General features: G+C 42.5%; 1 protein-coding gene across 4 annotated transcripts in view; it reads right to left on the reverse strand.

The window, feature by feature from the left end:
- Cfap44 (cilia and flagella associated protein 44) overlaps positions 1–18,404 on the reverse strand; it is an 86,228-nt gene that overhangs the window by 58,206 nt on the left and 9,618 nt on the right. For all 4 annotated transcript variants that reach the window (XR_015632837.1, XR_015632838.1, XM_087576688.1 and 1 more), the window contains exons 3-15: positions 17,293–17,418; positions 16,713–16,863; positions 13,668–13,830; positions 11,719–11,821; positions 9,540–9,756; positions 8,309–8,423; positions 5,354–5,518; positions 4,586–4,741; positions 4,242–4,289; positions 3,720–3,819; positions 2,094–2,188; positions 910–1,119; positions 52–162 (exon numbers count right to left, since the gene is read on the reverse strand). Coding sequence is in view for 2 of the 4 variants with exons in the window: in XM_087576688.1 (XP_087432814.1) it covers positions 52–162; positions 910–1,119; positions 2,094–2,188; positions 3,720–3,819; positions 4,242–4,289; positions 4,586–4,741; positions 5,354–5,518; positions 8,309–8,423; positions 9,540–9,756; positions 11,719–11,821; positions 13,668–13,830; positions 16,713–16,863; positions 17,293–17,418 (1,760 nt within the window). In the remaining 2 variants the exon portion in view is untranslated. The remainder of the gene's footprint in view (positions 1–51; positions 163–909; positions 1,120–2,093; positions 2,189–3,719; positions 3,820–4,241; positions 4,290–4,585; positions 4,742–5,353; positions 5,519–8,308; positions 8,424–9,539; positions 9,757–11,718; positions 11,822–13,667; positions 13,831–16,712; positions 16,864–17,292; positions 17,419–18,404) is intronic.

Consider the following 18,404-nt stretch of genomic DNA (forward strand, 5'->3'; position numbering starts at 1 on the left):
TAACTACAAGACACTGTGATTTAATCTAGAGGACAAATACTAATAGCTTACGTGACTGTGTGGAGACCACATCAACTGGCGAATGGGCCCAGGAGTGTTAAAATAACCAATCGGCTTGTATTCCTTCTCCACATCAAAAAAGAAGACAGTCTTGTCATCACTCTAGAAGAAAAAGAGACACACCAATATGTATTACTATGACAACAAGATCACATAGCACTCTGTTTTATACCATAGAGTCCATCTATTTTACATTTATAGATACTACAGTCATGTGTTATAGGTTAATCTTAAAATATATATATATATATATATATATATATATATATATATATATATATGGTTTCAAATGTTTGATTCATTTTCCCAAGTGTTTCATTCAGTTCATAGTTCTAGAAATGTGACTGCCATACATGTGTTTATACATACATGTTTATGTATATATAACTAATTTCTTCAAAAATTCTGCTAATACCTCTGTTCACCTCTTCCTTCCTGTAGAATATAGAGTTATGTCCTTTATCTGAGGCAGGTTTTTGTTCGGTTTGCATTTAGAGGACACCAATGATCAAGGCAGAGCCGGCTCCATGATAAGCAAGAGCTCTCCCACTGAACTTCACAAGCCTTGCCTATGGCAGCCTCCTTAAGAGCATGTGTATGTTATAAACTAATGGTTATAAGGAATTCATCCAGCATGATTTTCAACTGAGATTTTCTATTCATTTAAAATGAGCATTAAAACTTAACTGATAAGACAGTTCTTAAATATCATATAGAGACTGCACTGAAAAAATAAGAAAACAAAATGTAGGTTAATTTTGGTAAATAGGGCACAATGGTGTAGGTGCACTTAAGCGGGAAGCTAGGTACAGAGTTGAAATAGGAAATGAGAGGGAATCTCACACTTACCCCAGTGGCTAAGACCTCCCCATCACGTTCATAAGCTAAAGCCGTAACTACTTCAGTGTGAGGTTTGAAGACATATTTCAAGTGTAACTCGGCATCTAAGAGTTTCTTCCGTCCAGCAAAAACTGTAAGTCCTTTTGGATCAAAGAGTTCAAGAATTCGGACGACGCCATCTTGGAATCCTACTACGATCTGTGATCCAGAAATGCTTACCTGGGGAAACAGTCACCCACACAGGACCCTCATTTAGTTAAGTAATTGAAGCACACACAAAAATCACTCTATGTCTTGGTTCCACTCAGGTAACTTAGTGCTGGCTGCCGTTTGCAACTCTTGGTTCCATGTTATGTCAATCCATCAATTCCAGGGCATTCACCTATTATGACTACAAGCAGGGTAATCTACGCTAATTCAAGCTTTCAACAAGCAAACAGGGACAGCACGCCTGCCTCCCCTATAGGAGGCACTTGCCACCAGCTGTTCTGGGTGACAGCAAACAGACTGAGTGTCACCCGTTAACCTGGAGAAAAGTATAAAATGTGATTAACATGGGCCCACAGGAATGAAACATGGCCACTTAGAACAGCAAAGAAAGCTGGCTTAGCCTGAGGACTCCCATAAGGCAGAGATGGTTGGAGCTGAGACCAGAAGGGTGCTTGGTCAAAAACTAGGAACAAGAAAGTGAACAAGAACTGGATAAGGTGGAGAAGAAATGCTATCATAAGAACTGGAGGTAGAGACTGGCAGACACCAGGATGCTGGATATCTTACACTACGTTGAGAGTAGTCTTTATCCAAACAAGAGAAAACCGGGCCAGTGGCAACCTGAACCAAGTTCTTTGTGATTCCATCCCCTTATTTTTATGGTTAATAGGAATTAATAAGTCCCCAGATAGTCCCCTGGTGTTGAAGAACCACGGTTGCATGGACAGAAGATGCCTCAAGTTCGGTTGCATGGTTACTTCCATGGACAGAGCTATGCCATGGGTAGCATACAAACAGAGTTTCACTAAGCAAGGTGGACCCATAGTACTGAGATCATGGAGTGATTTTTGCAATACTTTAGGTAAAAGAAACTTAACTTGAAAGGTATAAGCTTCTAAAATTCTGAGCCAGAAACTTACTGCACTCTCTCTACATGGTATTGCGGGTTCAGTGTATTTCCTGATGAAAACGAGAAAACTTACTGTCAGAGGTGCCCAAATGAGGGTGGTGCCCCCTTGTTTGAATTTCATCTGAACCAGAAGGTTTTTACTAGCAAAATCATAGACACGAACGGAGCCTACAGAAAAGAAGAAGAAAACATTATAAATGTATTAATTACTTCTTTTTTTTAAAAAAAAAAAGAAAGAAAGAAAATCTCAGCTCACTTTTTACAGGAGAAAATTCAGTAACCAATAGATAGCCTAACCACCTTTTAGATATGTATTTATCTTTTTCTTCTTAGTTATTTTTAGATCAGTACACACGGCAACAGATTTCCTTGTGGCGTGTTCAGACACGCTAGGTTTTCATTGCGTCTGCCCACATGTAAACATTGCCTGCCTGCTTATGTCTCCTAGCTCTGTCCTCAGTGTACCTAACTATTCCCAGCATTCGTCTTTCTACTTCCACACTCCATGTGCTCCGTTCTCTCTCCACTTCCTCCCTCAGAGGCCCTTCCCCCTCTCTCAAGGGCCCTTTGCCAGTTTGATGAGAGGCACTGGTTTGTGACTGACTGACAAAACACGTTCCTTTGCAGGTTTCTACAAGGTGATAAATACCTATACATTGAGAGGAGAGAACAGTGATGAGGGTAGAAAGGCACTCATGGTGCTAGCAAATGAACAGCGCTTTCATAAATAATTTACAATTAGGTCTTCATTCTAATCTCCAACCGTGTCTGCTGCAGGCTGTCCACTTCCTACTTCAAAACCTGTCTTGTTTATTATATTCCACAGGTTTCTTTTTTGGAAGAACAGTCAAATACTTTTAATAGCACTCATTTTCAATTTGCATACAAACATAGCCGGATATATTTTTACCGAGAGTTCCCACTTAGGAGGCTAGCGAGATGGTTTAGACACTGAAGTATCTGCCATACACACACGGGGACTTGAGTGTGAATCCCCGGCATCCCTGAAAAAGCCAGGTATGGTGAAGTATGTCTGTAACCCCAGAGCTGGGGAGGCAGAGACGGGAAGATCCCTGGAGCTGCTTGGCTGTCTAGCCTAACCATTTGGTGAACTCAGGTCTCAGTAAGAGACCCTGTCTCAAAAAATAGGTTGGAAAGCTATAAAAGATTTCTGATATTACACATACACATACACTGTAAACATATACACTGTATACATGAACATGTGTGCAAGTATAACACAACACACATAGACACATCAGAACACAAGTAAATAGACATAAATATGCATTCATTCACAACATAACATACACGCACATATATACACCATAACACATGTACATATACATGAACATGCATGCATGCACAACCCAACACACATACACACACCAGAACACTGTACATATAAACGTGCATGCATGCACAGCACAGCACACATACACAATTCCAGAACACATATACATATACATAAACATGCATGCATTCATAACCTAACACACACACATACAGACACCAGAATACATATACATTTACATGAACATGCACACATGCAAAACCCAACACACATGCCAGAACACATGTGTATATACATAAGCACGAGTGTGTGTACAACACAGCACACACAGAAGCATACACGCACACACGCACGCATGCGCACACACACATACATGCACACAGTTGGGGAGTAGCTTATACTTACAATCTAAGGCAGTTGTGGCCATGAGGTAAGTAAGAGGGGAAACATCCAAGGCTGCAATGGCTCCAGAATGGAAAGAGAAGAGGCATTCTGGATCCTGGGTCTGAGAACAGACAGGAGCACATCAGATCTCAAAGACAGCGTAATGTAGATTAGAGTCAGACACATAGATACAATCCTGTAACACACGTGCCATTTTACTCAAAGAGGAAAGTATGATAGATTAAAAAGAGCTCTAGACTGGGGAGTTAGGAAAACCAGATGGAGTCCTGGCTCTGAAGTTAACGGCTGATTTTACACAGCTCTCATCAGATGCCGCTTCCCGGGGCTGCTCAGTACAGCAACCAAAAGGATCACGTTAGGTGATATAAATGAAGACGCCTGTGTTTAGGAAGTGATTAACTTTTAATGACAGAGCTCCGGTTTTAACTTGTTGGAAACAAAAGAAAGGCAAACCAGCTTTTAAAGAATATGAAAGACTTTTTACTAGAGCAGTGAGGAGAAATAAGGAAAATGGGTACTTACGATATTTGAAAAGCTAAGGTCAAGCTTCCATATGGCTCCATTGGCATCCTAAAAAAATTAATCAGCTGACAATGTTTTATCATTTTAATGTTCATAAAATTAAGATTATTCTTTCTGTGGTTTGGTTAAAGTGAGGGCCAGCCATAGCCCTAGTGCTTACATACATTGTAAGGTGTAATTGATGTCTATCAAGAATATCTTCTATATATTTAAGACTGTAATCGGCCAAGCAATCCCATGAGGCTGTAACATGGGGCATTCTGGCCCAAACGATCAATCGTATTCCCATTTCCGTTTTATGTGCTGGTACAGTTAGAAAGCCCAGACAGAAGAGTGCAGCGTACCTGAGCCAGCCAGAAGTTATTTCCAACTTCATTCATCTTGATCATTGAGAAGAGGTTGACGCTCTTGTCTACGTGAAGTTCATTAATGGGCTCTATCTCTAACAACCCGCTGTCATCTATGACGTCAGCAGTGTCGATAGTCTCAAAGTCCCATATCTTACAAAATCAACAACAGAGTTACTTTGTAACACAGCGACCGTGCCTCTGCTGGACACCAGAAGCTGACATTAATGGTGTTGGGTATGAGTTGCTTCTTTGGAGTTTTTGGCCAGTGAAGTCCCATAGGCCCTCCAACATTATAGGTTATTGCCATCGCTCTTGAGTGAACTCCAGAATTTGACAGTGAGACCCTGTCAGGTAGATCCAAGGCAGGCCGAGGCAGGTAGACCTCTGGGAGTTCAAGGCCAGCCTGATTTATGTAGTGAGTTCCAGGTTAGTAAGGGGCCACATAGTGAGACTGTCTTTTTAAAAAAATGTTCAGAATTTTCAGTCTTTAGAAAATGCCCAGCCATGGGCACTGTGAAGGATGTGTGCCCACTGTCTATCTGATGCTAACAAGGGCTTTCATTTCCTGAAGCTCCTATGCCAATACCTGAAGCACAAGAGCTCCCTTTAGAACATTTCAATTAATTTTGACAAGAATGTAAATATTTACCACATAAGAGGCGTTATTTAAAATGAATTGATCTTGAAAATAAGTAACCACAGATCCCCTTCAGAAACTACCTAGGTGGTCTGCACGTCTTAAATGGAGTGATGTGGCCTTACCCTAACACTGCCATCTGACCCGGCAGTGATGACTTCCCCCTCATCCAGCATTATCTGGTTAATGGAACCATTGTGACAAGACTTCATGCCAGTCCGGCAGAGTTCCACCTTGATGAGGCTGCCTTCCCAAAGCAGCAGGTTGCCCCATTCTGACCCTGAGAGTACCTGGCGGCGGGGGGGGGGGGGGGGAGGGCGGAGAAAGAAATGTGAATAAAAATTAAATACCTCAAACATGTGAGACTTAACTTTTAGATACTTTTTGACTGTGAAAACCATAGCTTGTGTATACAAGGAAAGAAAATGAAGAAATAAAATACCCACCACCCCAGATACAACCTCCAGGTACACTTTTAGCACTATGCCCCCTAACACCCCACAACTAGGCTGTGTGTGGGTGGTAATTTCCTTACGAGTGCTCGTAGCAGATTTCTTTATACATCTCTTAAGGGCGGGATTCGGGAGTTGAATGACTGGACCAAAACTGGACATTTAAAGCCTTCCAGAGATGAGCTACCATTTCTAGGTGTAGAGCTGTCTGCTAAATTGTAAGACCACGACTGAGTTGAGCATGTTGCAGCTCAAGTTTCAAACAAGGAAAGTATTCGGGACTGCCCCCAAATTAATGTCTAATTCAACAATCCCCAAAGTGCATGCCATCAAACACCGGCTCTTAGAGCGCTTCATGAGTGCTATAATAAGTAATATTGACGGTGCATGCCTGAATACTTATTTACATTGGTGTTTAATGCCCAAAGACACATGCCTGGGTACAGGCATGCAGTGTGCCTGCGGGTGCTCTGCTCTCTCTAGCTCCAGCTTTGTTCTCACTCAGAGAAAACTGAAGCCCCAACAGTTCCATAACTTACCCCCGAATTCCCCAGAGGAGCCAAGATTCTGGTTTAAGTGCTGTTACTCCAAAGTCCCTGCTCTGACCACCCGGTCTCAGAAGCAAGAGGCCGAAGGAACTGGCGAACACACTTCTTTTCTCTGAGATCCCTGTGCATCTTTGATTAAGAAAGTCTTATTTCCACAGACCCTCAGTGTGGGCTGATCCACAGTGGGAAACTCATCAGCAGGAACTGATGATTTTAGCTCAGTCATAACCTTGCTTGCCTCTGTGACCTGCTATTGGGCCTCAACTCACTTTAGTAGAGTCTTCAACTTGATTTTTTTTATACAAACATTTTCGCTGATGAATACCAATTATGCACATTTATGGGGTGCGGTGTGATATCTCGTATGATGGATAAATCATGGTTATTATCTTTTCCTTCTCTTTAGACATCCATTATATGTTTGTGCCGGGAAGCTTTGAATACCTGTCTCCAGTTCCTTGTTAAATATTCAAGACATGGCTGTGAACCATACATCCAGTGTGCTAGAAAACATTTGAACTTAGTCCTTCTGTGTAATTGTTCTTTGACATCCACTGTCCAATCTCCCTCCGTCCCCCTTCCCTTTGCCAGCCTCCAGACACCACAGAGGCTTGTCCGTCTATTCGTATGAACTGTTCAATGATTAAAGTCACCCAACGTTATAAGAACTTAAGACTTTCTTTTCTGAAATGTAGTTTATCCCCAGCTCTTTGTCATTGGTCCTCAGAGCAGGTCGCCCTCCCCACATCAGCTCTTTTATTCAGATGATTGTAATAACTTCTTCCTTCCTAGTTCATCATCTTGATTCTGGATTTCCCTCCTGCCAATCTTCCTGGAATTTTATGACCAAATAGATCTACTGTCTTCACATTGATGACCTTATTCTTCCAACGCACAATAGTTCTGTCTGGCTGTTAGACTCCTCATACACACTAGGAACCAAACTCAACTCAAAGTGTCCACTCTGTCTCCCTTAATCCGATCCCCCCCTGAATACCCGATATTGATTCCTAACCTGAAACATTTCCTTTCTCTGCGTTTTATCATTTAAAATAGCCACCTCCCCCCTACATATGCACAAACTCTCCTGAGCTTTCTGAGACATAGTTCATACCATGCTTTAAAAGAAGGTTATGGTGATGTTTACCTTAACACAGTCTTCAGAATTTGAAGAACTTGAAGATTCATTTAAGGACGTTGTATAGATTTTAAAATACAGCCAGCACCTGAGCCTTTTTGTTGGGGGGAGGGGGAGTGGTATATGTATATGCAGGTTTCTGTGTGCATGGACGTCCATGTGGAAGCCAGAGGTTAACATTAGCATCTTTCTCCACAGCCTTATTTTTACCGTTGTGATTTTTGTCAAGAGTCCCTCACTGGACCCAAAGCTGGCTAATTCTGCTGGAGTGGCTAGCACAGACTCTTTTTTCCCTCCTATACATATACTTTTAACTGAAACTATATCATCACTTTAATGACCAGATAATTTGATTTCTTAAAGTGAAATTTGTGTGCTGGAATGTTCTTATAAGAGACATGATCACAAGTAGCACAGTATAACTTATTCTAATAGGAGACCCAGTAAGATAGAGAAGGGGAATGGATCTTGGTTAACTGTCATTTTAGAAAAAAAAAACTGACAAAATATTCTGTGTTGCAGAGATAGCTATGAAATAACCTCATCTTCCCATGACAACCTGACACCAGGTCAAGACACAAGCTTGATTAAAACCCTGACTCATGGAGCATCATGACACAAAAGGGAAAGATAATATAAATCATATAATTCCATGACGTCATTAAAGGTAACAGGCATGTCACTGTGTTAATAGAGGAGAATGTTTTCATACCTCATGTACATATACAGCAAAACCAGGAAATGGTTTATACATATGGATTATGAAAATTTTAGGAAAATGTTTTCATTTCCATTGATAGTCTGTAAAAGGAAAATGAGGTCTTCGGGACACTCAAAGTTACGGTAGCTGTTATCATTGACAGTCCTTGAACATGTGATTGGTTCCAATAGGCATCAATCCACGCACAGCCTAATGACTGAGGAACCGAGGGGCTCGCTCACCTTCCCGTCTGGAAGCTCTGCATAGCCCTCTATGTCAGTAGTGGATGTCTTTCCAAATCGCCCGAGTGATCCTTGCAGCTTGAGACCAGTGAATGTAAAAGCCATCTCCCAGAACCTGCAAAAGAGAGAAAGGGGTCAGAAACATCCATCGGTGTGGTTTCTTTCTCTGTCCGTCTGTCCATTGGCCCCATGCATATTTCATAAGCACACGAAGCAACTGAAGCAAATGAATTGATTCATCTGACAGTGTCTACCACTCCCTGTCAGGCAACATAGACTCAACACTAGAAGGAAAAGTCCCGTCTTTGCGAGACCTGAATTTTGAGTTATGCTGCCTGCTGCAGGGGTTACAGCCATAAGTGAACATTTTGATTAGATTGAAAGTAACTGACGCTAAATAAAAGTAACAAGTAAGAACGATAACAGAGGGTCTACATCATTCCATTTGGGAAGCAGAACAAGGTGGCCGTGGCATCTGGAGCCACAGACCTCAGATCAGGAGGAGACACTGCTCATCAGGAATGGCTGTGAGAATTCTTGTGCCACCCTTAGGACTGGGGTGCCATCACAAGTAAGAAACTTAAGAAACTTTGTGGTGGTCTGAAAGCTCACCATGGCTTTGTAAACGCCTACGGTGAGTAACTGAGATGCTATGAAAACTGCTTTAAGTGGAGCCTATGGGAAGGCCGCCCTCATAAAAGCCCTTCTCTTATCTATTCTGTTTTGGAGATGATTCCCTGTTCAAAACTCAAAAGGTACACTAAGAGAAAGGGGAGGGAGGGCCAATGTGATGAGGGGAGAAAAGGTGAACTACTGGTCAACCTGAGAAGAACACATGGAGCTGGAAAGGTGACCCAGCAGTTAACAGCACTCTCTGCTCTTTCTAGAAGACCTGGGTTTGGCTCCCAGCACGCGCACACACGCGCACACACACACACACACACACACACACACACACACACGGCACCTTACAACCATCTGTAACACTAGTTCCAGGGGATTCAAAGTCCTCTTCTGGCATCTACAGGCACAACATGCATGTATTTATTCCACACAAAACATCCATAAACATAAAATAAAAAAATTTTTTAAAACTGTCTAAACTCTTCCTAATTTTGAAAAAAAAATTCAAATTTTAACGATAGCAAAAATCATCTCCACATCATCTTTGGTCCTTTTAGAAATGTCCATTAAAATATTTACTAGTTTCCTTGTTGGGTACCAGGCTTACTTGATGTGGCCGGATCCTGATGTAGTTAACTGCTCATCATTATCAGGATTGAAAGTGACCTTGAAGACATCCTGAGAGAACGCTTTTGTCCTCAGTATGGGCTGCTCTCCTTTCCAGTCCCAGATGGTTATTGTGTAATCAGGATGACAGCCGACAGAGGCCAGCAGGTTCCCCTCGTTGTTAAAGTCTACATAAGCATAGGCCTTCTCTGTCCCGTCTGTAAGGATGAACAGGAGTCTGATAAACAAGATAGACGCTCAGCCCATAGGGGATGCACCTGTCACCTCAGCACTGGAAGGCTGTGGCTGGAAAACCATGTCAAGCCCAGCCTATGGGGCAAATCTTATATCCCAAAACAAAAAGAGTGAGGTAAGATGGTGGGGGTTGGGGGGGAGGAAGAGCAAGAGGAGCGGGAGAAAGAGTAAGAGGAGGGGGAGGGGGATCTGTGTTAATGTAAAAATGCCAAGAATCTAAGAGGGCTTGGGGGATGGTCCAACAGGTAATACACCCAGTGTGCAAGTACCCAGGGTCAGGTGTTATTCTAATGCTATAGGGTGGGAGGAGGCGCAGAGACAGGTAGATCCCAAGGGCTTCCTGGCCAGCCAGCCTAGCAGAAATGGCAAGCTCCAGCTGCAAAAGAAAGGCTCTCCATCAAAAATAAGGTGGAGAAGCTCAAGAAGGAAGATCAAAATGTGGATGCTTCATTCATTCCTTCTCTTAGAAAGGGGAACAAAATATTCAAGGGACAAAGAGTGGAGCAGGGACTGAAGAAAAGGTCATCCAGAGACTGTCCCACCTGGGGATCCATCCCATGTGCAATCACCAAACCCAGACACTTGCTGATGCCAAGAAGTGCTTGCTGACAGGAGCCTGGTATGGATGTCTCCTGAGAGGCTGTGCTAGAGCCTTACTGATACAGATGAGGATGCTTGCAGCTAACCATCGGGCTGAGCACAGGGACCCCAGTGGAGGAGTTAGAGAAAGGACTGAAGGAGCAGAAGGAGTTTGCAACTCCATAGGAAGAACAAGAATATCAACCAACCAGACCCCACCAGAGCTGCCAGGGACTAAACCACCAACCAAAGAGTACACATGGAGGGACACATATGTAGCAGAGAATGGCATTGTCCAACATCAATGGGAGGAAAAGCCCTCGGTCCCATGAAGGCTTGTTTCCCCAGTGTAGAGCAATGCCAGGATGTTGAGGTTGGAGTGGGTGGGTGGGAGTGGGAGCATCCTCATAGAAGCAGGGGGAGAGGGGAAGGGGGTATGGGGGAGGAGTAAAGGAGATGACATTTGAAATGCAAATACATAAAATATCCAAGAAAAAAATAAAGTGAACAGCAATAGAGGAAATGCTGCACATCAAGCCCTGGGCTCCACAAATACATGCACATGCAAACGCCCCTCACACCTATTGCATGGGTGGGGATTATATACATAGCATATATATGGAAATCTCCCAACATAGCATGCATACGGAAATCTCCCAAAAGAGTAATCCTAAAAGCCTTTCGTCACTCTTAGCTTTAGAACGGCTTATTATTATTATTATTAGAAATTATAATCGTGCTTTCCCAAAGAAAAACTTGCTGCCTATATTCCATCTTGTAGAAGAAAGGGAGCCACGCACCGAGAGGAGACAAGGCCTGCAACTTTAAATTTGTCACTGAGAACCTCCCCGAGCTAAAAACCGACTTCTCAAATCAGTTACCCAGACAGCAGAACTGTAAGACAATGGAGACAGTTAATGTTACCTCTCACCTTCGCTAGCTTGTAACTCTCGGTTATCCAACTAAACAGGGAAGAAATAGCTATGAAGGTAGCAGCAGCAAGACTGATAGTTCTGGTCAGCTGTCTTTAAGGATGGTATCCTCGAGAGTCTAGGCAGGCTTTATCCAATCAGTTGCAAGGTCTTAGGTAAAACTGAAGATCCCCTGAAGAACGCTAACTGGAGAATGCCCATGAACCCCTTCTTTGGAATCTCCAGTCTGTGGGGCTGAGCCACAATGTTTAGACTTACTAGCTCAGGCCTCTGTAAGCCAATTTCATTACACAGATTCCCTTCCTGCCTCTTACTTTTGATTCTCTTCTGGGTCTTGGTTAATTCTGTAATCTTGGTCACCTTCAGGGCATCAGCCTTGCACATGGACTATTCTAAAGATTCTGCTGGACTCACCTTGCAAGATTCTGTAGGGCTTCAGAGAAGGGTACTCGTAGATGATGATCTTTGGAAAACTTCCCTTTTCGGCGACTGCGAAGTAAGTTTTATCTGGATGAACCTAGAAAAACAGAATCTCACTAAAATATTCAAAGGAAAATTTCAATTAGATATTCCCATCAGTGCAGTACTTAGTGACTGTGACTGTGTATGTAACTGGCTAATTAGACTGCGTGCACTTCAAAATATGTGTGTATGATCAACATGTGATGATGAATGGATATGATTTGAACTGAAAACTAAAAGATGTTTTTAAAAAAATAAGGCTTAGCTTTATTAAGGGAATCATTTTAGTATTATGAGTATTAAATTCATAGTGAGAATGAAGGCTTTAGTCTGTAGTGTGTCAGGATTGCTTGAAAGGTTCATCCAGCCCCAATACCAGCATTTCTGAATTCACATTTGCATTTTTAACAAGCTCTCTGCTTCCGCTGGTCTGAATGGTTGTGGAAGAACAGCTAAGGCAAGATGCCAAACCCCTGCGTAAGTCACTCTAAATGGTAGAAACATTCACAAAATGTGTTTCCGTTCATTTTCTCCCTGAAAGACTGGATTGCTTATGACAGACAGAAGTTATTTGCCTAGCTGTTCTGAAGAGAGGGAAATCCAGAACTGTGGAATCATATCCATCAAGGGCTTTTGTGAGCGCCCTCCCATGATAGAAGCTGCCTTCCAGCTGAAGCTGCCTTTTACCCTGTGGCAACACATCCTTAGGAAAACATCTTTCTTTCTTTCTAAGAGACTGAAACTTTTGCTGGACCTCCCAGCCTAGTTAATAATACAGCTTAAGATTGCTTAAGACTGACATTCTCCTGTGTAGTTGGTGCATCTGCTTAACCTGCCTTTAAGATAACAATTCAACAACTAACCTTACTATCTTGGGGTTCCCAAGTCATCAGCTTTTATGACTACACTGACGCACAGCTGTAATCTTGATTTATGTACAGGGCAGTGAGATAGATAGATAGATAGATAGATAGATAGATAGATAGATAGAGATAGATGGATGATAGATAGTAGATAGGTGGATGATAGATAGATAGTAGATAGATAGGTGGATGATAGATAGATAGTAGATAGATAGATAGATAGATAGATAGATAGATAGATAGATAGATGATAGATAGTAGATAGGTGGATGATAGATAGATAGATAGATAGATAGATAGATAGATAGATAGATAGATAGATGATAGATAGATAGTAGATAGGTGGATGATAGAAGATAGATAGATAGATAGATAGATAGATAGATAGATAGATAGATGATAGAGAGATAGATAGATAGATGATAGATAGAGAGATAAATAGGGGGCTGGAGAGATGACTCAGCGGTTAAGAGCACTGGCTGCTCTTCCAGAGGTCCTGAGTTCAAATCCCAGCAACCACATGGTGGTTCACAACCATCTGTAATGGGATCCGATGCCCTCTTCTGGTGTGTCTGAAGAGAGATAAATAGATGATAGATAGATAGATAGATAGATAGATAGATAGATAGATAGATAGATAGATGATAGATAGAGAGATAATAGATAGATGAGATAGATGATAGACAGAGAGATAAATAGATAGATGATAGATAGATAGATAGATAGATAGATAGATAGATAGAGATAGGTAGATGAGAGATTTTTCTCTCTGTTCAAGAAGCTAAGACAGGAGGATCCCAGGTTTAAAGCCAGCCTGAGCTCTATACTGACTTCAAGACCAGCTTGGGTTACATGAAAAAGACAAAAAGAACACTTTAAATAAAGAGAAAAAAAGAAAAGGGCTTACAGTAAAGATGGGTGTGCACCCCGTGTGACCCTATACTCCCTGCATACCACTGGTCCCTAACTGCCCCCGTGGCATCCGAACGAAACAGAAACAGGGATTCCCCGCCCCCAGGTCACCAAATGTTGGCATACCCCAATGGCACCAATCCCTTGGCCACTGCTACTCTGCAGGTACATTTGCGTCTTGTTTTTAAAGTCCAGCAGGACCATTTGGTTCCCAGCGATGTACATCAACGTGTTGTTGTCCAGAAGCTGTAGGTTGGCTCGCCTTTTGCAGTCATAACCAAAAGAATGGCTGCGGCAAGGATGCTAAGGAAAACCAGTGAGGCAACACAGCCTGGGCCGCTCACTAAACCAACCAAGTCTGCTTTCAAAGCAGAGACTCCTGAACCAGCGACCCGAAGCCAACAAAAGCTGGGCTTCACCCTGAGCTCGGAAGTTTCCCATGGATCACAAACAGCTTTATTGTTAAAGTCAGTGAAAAATCCTCATACGGAGGCTTAAGTTTTCTACTTGAATTTTTGGGAAGAAATTCTGAGATTTGAAGATAAGCAGATAGATCGTGTTAGCCTTTCTAAATCGGTATCATTCTCCTGTGTGTCCTGAAAACAGAACCATGGTAACATGGTAACATGGTAACATGGGACAAAGTCCAAGTCTTTACCTTCACATCTGCCCATCAAGTTTGTTGAAATTACAGGAAAAATAATTTTTATTATTATTTATATGGGGTGCATGCGTGCGTGCATGCGTGCGGTTTCTCTTCTTCATCTTGGGCCCCAGAGATTCAATTCAAGCCATCAGGCCTGTGTGGCAAGTGTCTTTAACTCATTGATCCACCCTCTGAAAATGTTTTCTAGGCCTCTTCCTATGATGATGATGAAAGAGGTGTAGAATTCTGGGGCGATGAGGTGGCTGGTTCACTGGGTAAAGGCATTTGCTGCCAAGACTGACCACTGGGTTTCATCCCTAGAACTAAGCTACTGGAGAAAAGGGGCAGACCCCTGAATGCTGTCCTCTGATACTCCCTGACATACCCAGGATCGCGAGCGCGCATACACACACACACACACACACACACACACACACACACACACACACACACACACACATACATTTGCATACATAATAAATGTAAAAGGCAAATTTAAAGAAAATCTGACCTTTGTGGAAATCTAATACAAAGTTTTATAACAATGCCTACTGTACTAAGTTCTAATTAAGACATAATTAATATAAACAGATTATGAAAATCAACTCATATATGACACATAAAAATATACAAGTTTGTCCAAGGTTGTTTATTACATTTCTCTATAAGCAAATGTGTGTGTGTGTGTGTGTATGTGTGTGTGTGTGTCAGAGTAAAATTGCATTAATTCAAAATAGAAGTTTAAAGATCTAAGTTACATAATATCTTATTGGTGCAGTTCAGCTCAAATTTAAAAGCACAAGACATAAAATAGCAATCTAAATGAGAGCAGCCTATTGAAAACTTAGTATCTCAGTGCTGCGTCAGCAGACAGATTCTTCACAAGAACTTGTTGAACGTCAAAGTTTAAGGATGAATCTATTTCTTGAGACTTTGTTTGGGGGTTGGGGGGCGAGAACTATGATTTTTGAAGGACTCTCTTATTTGTAAGAAAACTTCTTGTGTCCGAAAGACAGAAACGAAAAATTAAGAAGAGGAAATTCCAGACCTTGAAGGGGCTCGAGACCCCTTATGAACAACAATGCCAACCAACCAGAGCTTCCAGGGACTAAGCCACTACCTAAAGACTATACATGGACTGACCCTGGACTCTGACCTCATAGGTAGCAATGAATATCCTAGTAAGAGCACCAGTGGAAGGGGAAGCCCTTGGTCCTGCCAAGACTGAACCCCCAGTGAACGTGATTGTTGGGGGGAGGGCGGCAATGGGGGGAGGATGGGGAGGGGAACAACCATCGAGAAGGGGAGGGGGAGGGGTTAGAGGAATGTTGGCCTGGAAACCGGGAAAGAGAATAACAATCGAAATGTAAATAAGAAATACTCAAGTTAATAAAGATGAAAAAAATAAATAAAAAAAGAAAGTAATTTGGGGCAAACTAGCTTAGTCACACCTAGGATTGCAACAGAGTTCAGAGCTGTGCTCAGAAAGCATGCACCCTTATCTCCAAACTCTGCCTTTCCAAAGGGGCCAGTTATACTGTGGGCTGACAACAGCCACTGTTCAAAGTCGGCTGAGGCTGTCACGGAGACCGTCCTCTAATTACCCTCTCACAGACTTAACATACTGACAGCAAACACAAGCGCTCTCCTTGTCAGCCCTACATTTGCCTGTCTTCACAGACCAATCAAAACTTGCCGCGGTGTGGCCTCTCTTCTCAGAGTCGCTTCAGATGACCCTTCCAGTGTGTGACAGGAAAAGCATCAGCCTTGACAATGGCACCATCAGTGCCTGGAGAGAGAAAGGCAATGATGTCACTAGACAGGCATTGATTGGCAAAGGGAGGCCAGCCTGGGACATGAAGAAAATGTCAGTAAGAAACCTTGCGGACTCTTGAGGAAAACCACATCGCAATGAACCACAGCCTGGTCCATCTCTGCAAAGAGGATCCCCAGAGAATCATTTTTTCCCTATGGTGGATTCAAACAAAATCTTAGATTAAATTAGGATCGATCTCCCCACCACATTTCTTACAATTTCCTAAGACAAAGGTTGGTAAACTTTTTCTTTGTAAGGCAGGAAGTAAAATAACCTTAGGTCAGCAGTTTTCAACCACAAGTCAAGACCCTGTGTGTGTGTGTGGTGGAGAAAGGTGAGTCACATAACAGATATTTCCATAACAGATATTTCCATGATTCGCAGCAACAGCAAAATTACAGTTATGAAGTAACAATGAAATAACTTTGTTGTTGGGGGTCACCGCGACATGACGAAGTATATTAAAGGGCTGCAGCATTAGTAAGGTTGAGAACCACTGCCTTAGGCTTTCTACACAAAAATGGTCTCAATCACAACTGCTTAAGCAGCCGTAGACAGAATGTAATGGGATGTGTCTTTGCTGCAGTAAAACTTTACTTACACAGTCAGGCTGGAGGCCACATTTGCTCCAGGGGCTGTAGTCTGCCAACCCCTGACCTAGGAAATGAAACCCTCCCACATTCTAAATGTATATAGCTGGAGTGGATACTTGAGGGCGAGGAAATAAAGTGGGATCCTATCTGGTGAAGACACATATGGTGTGGAGATGAGCTCGAGGTAGTCGTAGTAGAAGGTCTCCGAGAGCTTCTTCTTTACCTCTTCTGGTTCTTCCTTAAGTTCAGGCGGAGGCTCCTGGGAAACTAAAACATGAGAACACTTGATTGAAGGAGAGTATGTGGTGAACCCTAAATCATATTTTACAAAGAGAGGAAGACCGTACAGCACCAGCAGTTAAGAGCAGCCACTTGTCTACACGTGCTCCACGCTGCTAAACTCTGGAGGAAGAGCCCAGGATGCGCTGGCTGGGCTCACAACAGGGGACTTGGAGAACTCCTAACTAAGCTGAGGCGGGGCCAATCCCTGGATCACTTTCTCCCCAGATCAAATACAAGACTTCTCAACATGGTCCTCAGGAACAGAATATAAGACCCCTGGGGGGTGAGTCCTTTCTGTACGTAACCCGGGTCCGCGTCTTGTAGATCGTCCGTTTCCTCCATCTATAAATAGCTTGTCTGAACAACTTGCTTTAGAACAGTGACAATTACTGAGAGAGAGCTGATCACACTTACCCACAGGAGTATGAAAGTACTCTTGAGATGAATGTGAGCTTTCGTTCATATCCTCCAAATCCAAGTCATCGTCCAAAAACGACTCCGCCCCGTCAGTAAAGAGGTCATCTGTGATATCTTCTGCAGCTTCATGTATACATAGTAAAGACCATTTGTTTTAGTTTAAAAGCTCACAAGATTTTAGTGAAATTTTTTTTTAATTTCCAGAGCAACTAAAACTTCTTGTTTATGCTTTAAATGTAATGATGTTTTATATTCAAAACTTTCCTAGAATATACTTCATTCGATCAGTCTTTTACAAAAAACGAAAAGGCCTTTTCTGGGAGTCCCTCTGGTTTTTTGGGGGGTTTTTTTGTTTTTGTTTTTTTTTTCCTTCATTTCTAGTCTGTTTCTCTTTTGATATATTAACAAGAAAGGATAAACAAGATGGCAGCATGTAAGCGTAGTATAGGGTAATCATAACGCCAACTGATGGTTGACAGCTATGCTGAAGGTCCACAGTGCTATTTAAGAGTAACTCTCTCTGGGCATGACAATTTCTCTCAAAGTACAATCAATGGAATAGGTTAAAATATTGGCTTCAGAGAAAACCAACGAAGAATGAGAATGAGAAAAGAGAAGATCTCAGGAATAAGACAATGTTCGGTTCAAGTCCGACCATGGGCCTGCTTAAAATCCACAGTGTCAATCACATGAGAGACTGGAGTGAGGGACTTTCAGAGGAACAAGGAAGAAACAGCAAGGGCACCCAGGAGTACCCAATCAGTCTGAGATGAAGCTGAAAGACTAGAGACAAAACCAGGAGTAAGAAATATAAATGAGAACAAAAGGCTGGGCCAAGTTAATTAGCTGGACCCAGACAGAATTCACAGGATGCATGCAGGTCATAGACTCAGCTCTGCCCAGGGAGGCTCTGAGAACCATGTCTAAGCAGACCTGAGCTCTTTCTCGGTGGCCAGGGCACCCAAAGGCTACTTCCTCTCCTCTCTCATTTGCAACCCATGCAATCCTTCTCCATATCTCTCCCAATTTAATCCCCAGGTAACTCATTCAAATGGGCTGGAAGGAGCTGACGGCTTGGCAGGTGAGGACCCTGGCTGCTCTTCTGGAGG

The sequence above is a fragment of the Rattus norvegicus genome, chromosome 11 (assembly GCF_021556685.1).
Source record: "Rattus norvegicus strain SHRSP/BbbUtx chromosome 11, alternate assembly SHRSP_T2T, whole genome shotgun sequence".
Taxonomy (NCBI): Eukaryota; Metazoa; Chordata; class Mammalia; order Rodentia; family Muridae; genus Rattus; species Rattus norvegicus.